A 12,524-nucleotide genomic window follows, 5' to 3' on the forward strand; every position below is an offset into this window, starting at 1 on the left:
GACTTGCTAATGTTACAAATTGCAACATACAAAAAAAAAAAAATAAATAAAAATAAATAAATAAATAAAAATAAATAAATAAATAAATAAATAAATAAATAAATAAATAAATAAATAAATAAATAAATAAAAAAAAAAAAAAAAAAAAAATCGCAATTTACCGCTAAATTAAATGCGATTTTAACATTAGTAAGTCCCATTACACAGTTGGAAGGAAAAAAACGCTGCGAATTCGCAGCAGAAAAAAAAATGGTAGTGGGTAGTCACCTTTAGAAAGAAAAAAAAGGTTTAAATTTACATATTATGAAGCGAATGACACCTTGCACATCCTTCTACACCCAGTCGTTTATGAGATATGAATTATCCAATTACCAAAAAATATGGCCCAGACATTGAGGTTTCTTGCCACAAAATTTTAGGAAGGTAGTTTTTGTAGTTTTTTTAGAAAATAAATTTTTGATGGTGACCAACTCTATACCCACAACCATTTTAGTGGTATCGAATATGGCCAAATACACCTGAATATGCTTCACATCGTGAATTGGGTGAGAAATTTGCTTTTGGACATACAATTTGTTCAGCTTAAAGGGGTTGTCCCGCGATGACAAGTTAAGTTAAACACTTCTGTATGGCCATATTAATGCACTTTGTAATATACATCGTGCATGAAATATGTGCCATACAGAAGTTATATACTCACCTTCCCTGCGCTGGCGTCCCCGTCTCCATGGTGCCGTCTAATTTCAGCGTCTAATCGCCCGATTAGACGCGCTTGCGCAGAAGGGTCTTCTCCCTTCTGATCGGTCCGGGCACGAGCGGCGTTCTGGCTCCGCCCCCTCCTACGCGTCATCGTGTAGCTCCACCCCGTCACGTGTGCCGATTCCAGCCAATCAGGAGGCTGGAATCGGCAATGGACCGCACAGAGCCCACGGTGCACCATGGGAGAAGACCCACGGTGCTTCGTGGGTGAAGATCCCGGCGGCCATCTTGGAGGAAAAGAAGGAAGAAGTTGCAGAGAGGGGATTCGGGTAAGTAAATTTTTATTTTTAAATTTCAACACATCCCTTGGGTTTGTCCTGCCCTGAACGGGGGGCCTATGCAAAAAGAAAAAAAAAAAAAGTTTCGGCGCGGGACAACCCCTTTAACAGTCATTAATTAATGTCATTTCTTGCTTGTGTAGCTCTTCCATTGAGCCTCAGCCTAGGTTAAAATCACTAGATTGACAGCAGCTTCTGTGAATTCATGGTAAGAAACGTCAATGTATGGGGAATATGTTATATATTTCTAAGATTTTTTTATTCAGCCCTCTGGGCTGGCTCAGTTCCAAAAAATAGTTTTTAACATTTTTGTTCCAATTTTACTTTAACTTGTATAGGAATTACAGTGTTAGAAAAAGGTTATAAATCTACATATTCTGAAAAGAATGGCACCTTGCACATCTTTCTATGCTCAATAGTTTCCGAGACAGATTACCAAAATAATGGTTCTCTGTGACCTTCAGAAAATTGACCCCATGACCCGATGAGTCTGAAAATTGAGATTCTAGTAACAAAATGTGCAAAGTTTTGCAAAAGTGGCATATGGTCTGGTGTTACCACTTGGGTGAATTGTCCTGGAATGACCCTGTAATAATGATCATAGTGGTTGTCATTTTTAATTCTCAGATGGTGACTGAACTAACAGCCAAACAGTAACTTCAGATGTGTATGGTTACTTGATGTTAGAGAAACTAAATATTAATTGCCTGGTGATCCAATAAATAACTAAAAAAAACTTTCATTATTAGGCTAAATGCATTAGAGCAGACGAAACTATAATATTCCTACTGAATATTCTTCCCCCTCGTAAGTATAATTAGCCAGGGTTTAGTCAAATAAAGACTGCTACATATCTGCAAGAACAGACATCTGGGAAAAGCACTTTGCAATTCCATCAGCTCTCTGTGCATTTATTTTTTACCAACTGCTTCCAAAAACCACATCAGAAAGTTTTTGGATCCTTCCCTGCGCCATTCCATCGGAGAGGTTTATTTCAGCGTTACCTCTAGCTTCATTACCGCTTGGTGTCAAGCCACCGCAGTCCACCAAACACGTATGAATGAGTAAGGTTGGCCAGCCATGTTTACCAAGCAAACAGTGTGCCTCATCTCAGAAGTGCAAGTTCCAACATACATTACATACGTATTAGTAGAAAATTAGAGGTTACAGGTTGAAACTTGGCATTAAAAGACGTTAGCCAGCCAACAAAGAATTGAGAAGGCTCAGTCATTAAAAAAAGAAAAAAATGCAATACCTTTCAGAAAAGGTGAATCACTTAATATACATCACTTACCTGTCAAAATGCCAGCAAAATAGAACCAAAATCTAATAAATGCATAAAATGTAGTTTATGTCTAGACAAAAAAAAAAAATACACAAAATTAAGAGCACATGCAAAAGGCATTTTTTAATCTCCACTTTATTAGGCCGGCTTCACACAGGGAGTATGTGCGCAGAGAATGAAACTTATTAATTTCAATGGGTTTGTTCACATTTCCGTATTGTGCGCACGCATCTCAGCCGCACAAAAAAAAAAAAGAAAGAAAACAGAATGCTTTACTATTCTGTGTATTTGCACACCAAGAATCCCCACAGAAGTCAATGAAGAAGGGGTGCGCTATACGCTGCGTAATACAGCTGGAAAAAGAACACATCTGATATTAGCCATTTCAGTCAGTGCGTCTGTTTGCCATGCGCAAATGACTATACCTTGCAGGCGGAAAAGGAGTGAATTTCTTACCGAAAATTCCTTTTTTCCGAGTCATCCTGACGGCAGACATGGAGGTTGCACCTTGACCTCGTAGGGACAGGAAGCAAGAGACTTCAAAAGGCTCTTCCCGCCTCCCATTCACCAGTGTCTTCTAACTTACTTACATGGACATGTCGTGGTTAACCAAGGAAGATATTTATTTGCTCCGAAAAAAAATAACATGGTTAGTTCCATATGAACATAAACAAAAAGAGGGTAGCTTACCCGGACTTAAACCAAGGATAATATGCACAAATTTACCGCATAAAGGGAAATGTCCGACATAGGAGCCTCTGGGCTACAGATTCGTGCCCGCATAAACGTGTGAATTTTTTGGGAGGGAAATACGTGCCGTCAGGATGACTCGGAAAAAAGGAATTTTCGGTAAGAAATTCACTCCTTTTCCCCGGCGTCATCCTGACGGCATACCTGGAGTATACCAGATTATTTCATTAGGGAGGGACCACTGCTTGCAAGACCTTTCTCCCGAATGAGATCGGAGGAGAGGTCCGCATTCAGCCTGTAATGTTTTGCGAATGTGTGCAGGTTGGACCATGTGGCTGCCTTACAAATTTGGTCCGGCGTCGCCATAGCCCTCTCTGCCCAGGAGCAGGATACTGCCCTGGTTGAATGGGCCTTGAGTCCTTCCGGGATAGTTCAGTTGCAGGAAGAGTAGGCCTGCTGGATGGTGGATTTTATCCAGCGGCTAATGGACCTCCTAGAAGCCACTCTTCCTCTGCCCGGCCCCTGGAATTGAACAAAAGACAGTCAGCCTTCCTAAAGGATGATGTCTGCTCTAGGTAGCATAGAATGGCCCTCCTTACATCCAGGCTATGGTAGTCTCTTTTCCTATCGTTTTGGGGATTTTGACAGAAGGATGGGAGAATACTTTCTTGCTGTCTGTGGAATTTTGAGGCTACCTTTGGAAGGAAAAAGGGGTCTGTTTTTAGTATGACCTTATCGTCCTGGACTAATAGGTAAGGTGTTTTACAAGATAGGGCCTGGAACTCGCTTACGCGCCTCGCTGTTGTGATAGCTACCAGGAACACAGTTTTAAACGTGAGGAACCTAATTGGAATATGATCGATAGGTTCGAAGGGGTCTTTGCAGAGGCTTTGGAGAACTAGGTTCAGGTCCCATGGGGGGACCGTACTACGGCTAACTGGCCTCATTCTTTCTGCCGCTTTCATGAACCTGCGGATCAGTCTATGATCTGCCAAAGGTTGGTCTAGAATGGCCGAGAGCGCTGATACCTGTACTTTCAGGGTTCCTGGTCTCAGGATTTTATCTAGACCCTCCTGGAGGAAGTCCAAAATCTCCGCCACCAAAGTGTCAAGATTGGAGACTTCCAGCCCCCTCCAGGAGGAGAATTTTTTCCTGATCTTATTATAAATAGCTGAGGTTACAGGTTTTCGGGACTGGCGTAGAGTCGCGATAACTCTGGAGGACAGACCTTGTCTTAGTAGCGTCTGTTCCTCAATATCCACACCGCGAGGTTCAGTCTCTCTAGGTTGGGGCAAAGAACTGGGCCCTGCGCTAGAAGGTCCTTCCTGGATGGAAGGCGGATTGGCTCCGAGATGGCGAGCTTTAGGAGCACCGGAAACCATGCCCTTTTTTCCCCAGTGTGGGGCGATCAGGATCAGTGTGATGTTGCTCTGCTGGACCTTCTGAAGAACTCTCGGGATCAGGGGTAGGGGGGGGGGGGGGGGAGAAGGCGTACGCCAGACTGAAATCCCAACTCTGGGAAAAAGCGTCTAACCCCTCGGCCTTGTCCCTCGGATCTAGGGAAAAATAGGCGGGGCATTTTGAATTTTTGCTGCTCGCAAACAGGTCCACCTGTGGACTGCCCCAGGTTTCTGTAATGAGACGAAATTCCTCTTGATTTAGAGACCATTCCCCGGGGTCTAGGCGTCTTTGACTGAGAAAGTCGGCTGTCAGGTTCTGGGATCCTTTGAGATGGACCGCTGTCAGGGACTGTACCGTGGACTCGGCCCATCGGAAGATCCGGGCTGTTAATTTCAGCAGGTGAAAGTTTTCTGGTGCCTCCCTGGTGGCGAATAAGTGAAACGGCGGTCACGTTATCAGAGAAGATCTTAACATGTCTCAGGATATCCTGAGCTCTGTGAAGCGCCTCCCAGATGGCCCTAAGCTCTCTGAAATTTGAGGTCTGGGCACGCGATGTTGGACCCCATTTGCCCTGGAGCAAATGCTGCCCCACTTGCGCTCCCCAGCCAGACTGGCTTGCGTCGGTGACTACAGAGATGAAGGGCTCTGCCACCCATGGGGACTCCGCCTCTAGGTTGCCAGTTGACCGCCACCAGCGGAGGGACCTTGTGACCAATAATGACACGGGCATTCTGCTGTCCACAGAGGTTGTTGCCCCGTCCCAGTTGCCCAGGGTGCCTCTCTGTAGCGTCCTTGAGTGCGCCTGGGCCCAAGGAATAATGCCGATACAGGAGGGCATGAGGCCCCGGAGCCTCATTGCGTCCCTAATCGTTATTTGTTTCTTCTGGCCGCATTTCTGTGCTGCCAGCCTAAGGTTTTCCTGCCTGGGTGGAGGCAAAGACAAGGTCTGAGACACTGAGTCTATCTGTACCCCCAGGAAGGTCATTCGTGTCTCAGGGAGAAGACTAGATTTAGGGAGGTTAACTATCCACCCCAGTCTCTGAAATAGGGAGCTGATTCAGCTGGTATCCTCTTTAAGGATCTTCAACGAAGATGCAATTACCAGGAAATCGTCCAGGTATGGGACAATGTTTATGCCTGCCACATGGAGATGCGCCACCATCTCTGCCACTATTTTAGAGAATATCCTGGGTGCCGTTGAAATTCCGAAGGGTAGGCACTGGAATTGAAAATGGTGTACATGGCTGCCCATCCTGATGGCAAACCGCAGGTACTTGTGATGTTCCGGCAGGACTGGGACGTGGTAGTACGCGTCCTTTAGATCGATGGTACTCAAAGTCCCCTCTTTTGATCAGAGTTACTGCAGACCTGACGGTTTCCATCTTAGACCTTTTGTAGGTAATAAACCTGTTCAGGCCCTTCAGATTAAGGATCATCCAAAACTGCCGTTCGTTTTTTTGATCAGAAATAGGGGTGAGTAGAACCCCAAGCCCTGTTCTACTGTGGGGACCCGGACTACCGCCCCCATCTGTAGCAGCTTAGAAATTTCACTTTTTAAAGATATCCTGCAGGGCGGGCGATTGCATGGGGGTGACTCTGGGGGGCCCGGTGAAGAGTTCTATTCTGTACCCTTGGGCTATGAGCTGCAGGACCCACGGGTTGTCTGTAATCCCCTGCCATTCCCGGGAAAAGCTCAATAGTCTGCCCCCCACCTGGTACTTGCCTACAGGGGAAGGGGTTGTTTTTGTCTTACCCCTGCCTCCTTTGGGGTAGGACCAGCGCCCCATCTTTCCTTTGCCTCGGTATGGCTTGAAGGATGGCTGACGTTTGTGGGGAAATCCCGTTCTTGCTTGGTCCGGGAAACTGTGGGTCCTGTCGGTAGCTCTTTTCAGGATCTCCTCCAAGTCCGCGCCAAAGATGTGCTGGCCATGAAAACGGGATGCTACACGGCCTTCCTTTGGAAGCCGTATCTGCTTTCCATGTTTTCAGCCAGACCGCCCGTCTGGCCATGTTAGACAATGCGGCGCTTCTGACCGCCAGCCTCATAGATTCGTCATTGAATGGCTGTGATTGGCTAACTCACACAGCGTCAGCCAATCACAGCCATTTAATGAGGTCATTGAATGACTGATTGGCTGATGCCGCGTGTGTTAGCCAATCACAGCATTAGCTTTCTGGAGGCGGGGATTTTAAGCCCCACATCCAGAAAGCAATGCTCTGTCGAGGACAAGGAGGGAGCGACAGCCTACAGCAGCACCGCAGAACGCCGGGGGAGGAGAGTACAGATTTTTTTTTTTGACACTTTTTTTTATTGTATAGCCGGCGTAGAAGATGACCCCCGACTCCAGAGCAGATTTTTCGGGGTTAAAAGGTAGTCTTATACGCAGGTATCTACGGTAATAATAATGATAATAATCTTTATTTATATAGCGACAACATATTCCGCAGCGCTTACAGTACAGGGGAAATAAAAACAAGACCACAGTTACATGTAGTAATTGATTGATGGAGACATTAAGGCCTCCTTCCCACGAATGGATTTACGCCGCGTAAATTCGCGGCAAAAATCCGCTGCGTGGCCCCCTGCTATTAGGTTCTATTGAACCTAATAGCACAATGCTCACGATGCGTAATTCCACCGCGGAATTACGCACTGCGATTTCTCCCGTCCTCACCCGCAGCATGCTCTATTTGCTGCGGGTGAGGACGGGCTGTACGCGCTGACGGCTTCCATTGCAGTCAATGGAAGCCGTCTGTTCACGCTATCTCCCGCTGTAACCAGCGGGAGATAGCGTGAAAAAACGCTTCCCCGCCTACCGCCGCAGCGTCATTTGACGCGGCCGGCGCGTCATTTGACGCGGCCGGCCGCGTCACGTGACACTGCCGGCCGCGTCACGTGACACTGCCGGCCGCGTCACGTGACACTGCCGGCCGCGTCACGTGACACTGCCGGCCGCGTCACGTGACACTGCCGGCCGCGTCACGTGACACTGCCGGCCGCGTCACGTGACACTGCCGGCCGCGTCACGTGACACTGCCGGCCGCGTCACGTGACACTGCCGGCCGCGTCACGTGACGCGGTGGGCGTGTCACACGACGCGACGGCGGTGGGCGGGGAAGCGTCTTCACGCTATTGTCCGCTGGTAAGTATAGGGGCTCTGGGGGGCGCCGTGACGGGCTTCACTGCGTAATATTACGCGGCGGAGCCCGTCACGCTCGTGGGAAGGAGGCCTAAGGGTGAGGGTCCTGCTTTAACGAGCTTACATACTACAGATAATAGGGTGATACAGAAGGTAAAGGGGCTGGGGATGTGCACAGTATGGAGAGGTGGAGAGTAAGGGATGCTATACACAGACGATGGTCAAAATTGAGCCGTATAGTGGCTAAAATCGGTATGACTGCAGGGGGCAGTTGATTGCGGCTAGCAGGGATAGCAGTCAGTGGGACAGTGAGCATGTTATCAGGTGGAGTACAGAGGGGTTTGGTTTAGGGGATATGGTACACCTCCCTGAAGAGGTGAGTTTTTAAAGCACGCCTGAAGTTTTGTGTGCCGGGGATTGTCCGGATAGTTTTGGGTAGTGCGTTCCAGAAGACTGGTGCTGCTGTGGAGAAGTCTTGGAGGCGGGAATGAGAGGTTCAAATTAAAGGGGCACTAAATCTGGTTTCGTTAACAGAGTGGAGGGCGCGGGCTGCTTGGTGAATTGAGATGAGGGAAGCAATGTAGCTTGGTGCGGTGCTGTGGATATATAATTAGACCCGTGGCCCACAAATGCACTTAGAATCAAATGAGGAAGTGGATCAGTTTCTGTATGAAATAAAATTAAGGTAAAAGGTAAAGTCCCCTGGTGCAAACACCAAGTCATGACTGACTCTTAGGGTGACTTCACATTGTGATGTTTTCTTGCCAGACTGTTTTTGCAGGGCGGTTTGCCATTGCCTTCCCCAGTCATCTTTTACCCCTGAGCAAGCTGGGTACTCATTTTACCGACCTCGAAAGGATGAAAGGCAGGGTCAACCTAGAGGTTATCTGAACCACGCGAGGATTGAGCCCACAACCTTTAGGTCGTGAGCGAGAGCTTAGGACTGCATTTCTGCTGCCCTAACACTCTGCGCCACATGTTGAATTCACATTAGAATGGAAAAAAAATAAAAATCTGCCAACCTTGTGGAGATTTCCCATGCAAGAGTGTCATACAGAGAAGGTGTGATCGAGGAAAAACATCCAGCGGAAGGAGATCCCATTACGTAAACAAGGCATCAACAAGGAAATGAGAGGAGGATGCCACGAATGGTAGCATAGTACAACGCTGGTGCTCCAACTGACATGTCCAAACCCACAATTTTGTCATTCCTTAGCACAGATGGTCTATAACAGACAACTAGTTAGAGTGCCATTGTGGTCAACTAGAAACAGAAAGGCAAGACTCCAGTGGGCAAAAGAATGCAAAACTGATCACTACGTAGCAGAAAAACATTGCCCCGTTCGATGAATCCAGATTTCTGTTGCACTGTGGTAGACCCAGAATTTGGCACAAGCAGCATGAACTGATGAACCCTTCCTGTTAGCTGTTCAGAGCATGTCAGTACCTCCATCCAATCTGTTGCAACTGCAAAAAGCTATCCTGTCCGCATGGACCAAAGGAATGATTTCATCACCTAGTGGAATTAATGCTACAAATGCACTATTAGATGAGGCTCTCTACTAAAGAGGCACTTCAGTGTATAAAATAAGCATTCCCATTCTGTGGCCTTAAGATTTATTGCCTGGAGTTCCGTGAGACAGCCATATATTTAGCAGGTCAAATGAGAACAGATTCAGTCTTGGGAAAGCAGGAAAACTTCTCAAGAAAAATAAAACTGGGAAAGTTTTTCTGCATTCCTCGAGCTTGGTGCTAAATAAATTCATAGAGCTAAAGTCTTACCTTTCCAGGCATAAAGGGATTGTTTGACCTCTATTGCACAATGCTCAGTATGCATAAAAGTAGCTTCTGGGTCAGGGTCACTCATAAGCCTTGGATAAACCTACCGTATGTTATCATAGCCGTTATCTCACTATCTAACACACCGGCCAGCACAAGAGTGCACTGATCCGCCACTATACATACAATGGATTTCTCATGGAGGGGGAAGAATATTTTGGATCTTCAGGAATATTTTGTATGTTCAAAGTTTGCACAGGTAGCATAAAAAACAAAGAAAAACAAAAACAAAATAAATAAATAAATAAATAAATAAATAGAGACAAATAATAAGGGTGAGTTTACACATTGCCGATTTGCTGCAGGTTTCGTGCAGATCTGCAGCAGATTTCAGTCTTTCAATCTGAAAATGGTGACATCTACTGCAGATCTGAACCAAAATCCACAATAAAATCTGTAGCAAGTCAGTGACATGTGAAAGCACCCCAATGTTTGTTGGATGGTGGATAGTCAGTCCTGCGTATGTCAGCTACACACGCTACATTCCTATAAGGTTAGGCTTTCAGTTCTCACACCCAATCTCCAGCAATATGTACTTTTAGCTTCGAGCCATTACTGCCACAATGGTTTTCAAGGGGAAACAGACAACCAGAAATATTCAACATCCATAAACATTAATACAACAAATCATAGTGAAAATGACAGATGCTAGCAAGGAAAAAAATCAAGCATGCACAAATCAGCTGACTATCATTTGAGAGGCCAATTAACCATACGTCAGCCCATCCATAAGAACGCCCAACGCAAGTATATGGAAGGCATACATGTGCCACCACTCTGCAGCTGGGTCCAGAAATATTTGGCACAATTTTCAGAATCTACACCACAATGAGTCTGAAACAAAGCCATCATTATGTGACTGAAGCGTAGACTTCCAGTTTCAAAGAGGTTGCCTGTTGTAAGCCATTGACGGCCATCAAAATGTATGTCAGCAGGCATCTGCCGCCTGTGACCCTGTCGATCAGTTGCCCACCAAGCCAGTGTGCTTGAGCACTGAACCAATTTCTGCAGGAAGCAGACAGCGCTGTTCCTACTGCTGTGGTCAGCCTTGGTATTGCAAGCAAAGTACCTATTGGAGTGAATAGTAGCTTTGCTCCATTCCCAGTGGCCCACCTTGGTATTACAGGCAGTCTGCTTTCTGTAGAAATCAGCACAGTGCATGAGCCTAGTTAACAGCGGATCAGACTAGATCCCTGGTGATGGACCCCCGCAGACCTACTACTGGTGGCCTTCCCTAAGAATAGGCTATCAATAGTTAATAGCTGGACAACAAGAGACGAGCTCGCTCGCTCGGATAAGGCAGTTACTCGAGTGAGCATCGCTCTTCTCGAGTAACTGCATTCTCGTCCGAGCAGGCTCGGGGGGGGGGGGGGGCAGGGGAGAGAGAGATATCTCTCTCACTCTCCGCCCCCTGAGCCTGCTCGGACGAGAATGCAGTTAGTAAAAAAAAAAAAAAAAAAGGGTTGTCTCACCTCTACCCGTTTTGCTACAGGATGCAGGCAGCTCTAAACATTGTGCAGTGGCCGTGGATGATACTGCAGGCTGAGTGCCAATCACTTCAACAGGACTCAGCCTGCAATACCAACCCAGGCCACCGTGTAATTTACAGAGCTGTCTTCATCCTGCAGAAAAACAGCTAGAAGTGTGACAATGCCTTTAAAAAGTAGTCACAGATATTATGTGCTTGCTGGATATTCTGGCCAACAAAAAAAAAAATCATTATAAATGCAAATGCTGTCATAGCATGCCTGTAAAGATATATGCAGATAGGTCCTAGCTTACATTAGGAGAAAACTAAGTAGCCATTTTTTCAGCTAGTTTTTCCATAGTTACAAAATTGTTGACCGTTCCTGACAAAAATCTTCACTTTTTTTAACCAAATATTACATTTAAAAAATACCAGAATCACCATGCTGACACACAGCATGAATATATAATTATGCATAAAACACTATTTAAAAGATATCAGCAAAAGGGGAATTAAATCTTTACCTCTAAATCTAATTGCAAGTGAAAATACTATAAAACACAAGCACAAGTGCAATGCCACAAAAAGGTTAGAAAGTGTGCTGTAGAGTAAATAAAATGCTCAGAGTCATATCCTAATGGGATAAGTGCTCGCTGCTGGAAGACGTATGCTAATGGCCTGGAAGCCGGACAAGATTTCATTGTTTACATGAATTGCAGCAGCCCTAAGAAGAAGTGAAATTATACAGTGCCTACAGGAACGCCGGCGCTACAACCAGCTACTATTTGCCCTTTTCATAAACTTTAAAGGATATTTGACGTCCGTGCTTCTCTACGGGTCTATGCATAGGAGAATGCATGCGATTGCGTGAAACCCTCTCCACCAGCCCATGGTGCCTCATACCTCGTATATTATCCGTCGGGTGAAAGGAAGCCTATGAAAAAAAAAAAAAGAAAGAAGAGACATTAGCAGTGCTAAAACAACAACACCAACAAGCGTCATAAATACTAAAATGTTCAAATGTGGTCTGTCTTATTTCACTTTCAAAAGCAGCTTCTAGGTCTTATCATTCCTGCAGCCACTGGTGCAATGCCCCAGCTACAAGTAAAAAATGGGTAGACTATACCCAACCTTGGAAATCCTCTACTTAGATTTAAAGGGGCACTCCAGTGATTTTTTTCTTTTATTCATTCATTATGTAATTAGTCCCCTAGTATATACAAGCCTGCTAGTATTTACTTGGTTAGTTATTAATTTCTATCTGAAACTATTTGATAATGTTACATAGACTCTACCACACAAGCACTTCATGGTGGGGGTTGGGGGGAAGATACTCATATCACAGTTATTGAAGATAATCACACAGCTCTTGTCACACAGTTATAATGAAAGAGATCATAGCTCATCTTCCTGACTGTATACTTATCGTTTGTAGTTTATTTAGGTGAAAATAGTACACAGAAGTTAAAAGCAGTGTCCTCCTAGAAGGTAGAGATGGTACTAGCTCCAACTGGTCAGGTGATGCTGTACTAGTGCATTTTGAGAGCTTAGTAAAGAATAGAGAAAGTGAGCAGGGACATATCAAGATGGTGTGTGATATGTATCAGACAGGTGGGTGCACTGTATGGAAGGGACTGCAATATAACATGGGAAATCTCCAGAGT

General features: G+C 45.6%; 1 protein-coding gene across 2 annotated transcripts in view; it reads right to left on the bottom strand.

Annotated features, from left to right (window-relative positions):
• Window positions 1-12,524, bottom strand: part of CRTC3 (CREB regulated transcription coactivator 3) — a 122,972-nt gene that overhangs the window by 60,342 nt on the left and 50,106 nt on the right. For both annotated transcript variants that reach the window (XM_066592691.1, XM_066592690.1), the window contains exon 3: window positions 11,675-11,794. In XM_066592691.1, the coding sequence (XP_066448788.1) occupies window positions 11,675-11,794 (120 nt within the window). The remainder of the gene's footprint in view (window positions 1-11,674; window positions 11,795-12,524) is intronic.

The sequence above is a fragment of the Eleutherodactylus coqui genome, chromosome 2 (assembly GCF_035609145.1).
Source record: "Eleutherodactylus coqui strain aEleCoq1 chromosome 2, aEleCoq1.hap1, whole genome shotgun sequence".
NCBI classification, from domain to species: Eukaryota; Metazoa; Chordata; class Amphibia; order Anura; family Eleutherodactylidae; genus Eleutherodactylus; species Eleutherodactylus coqui.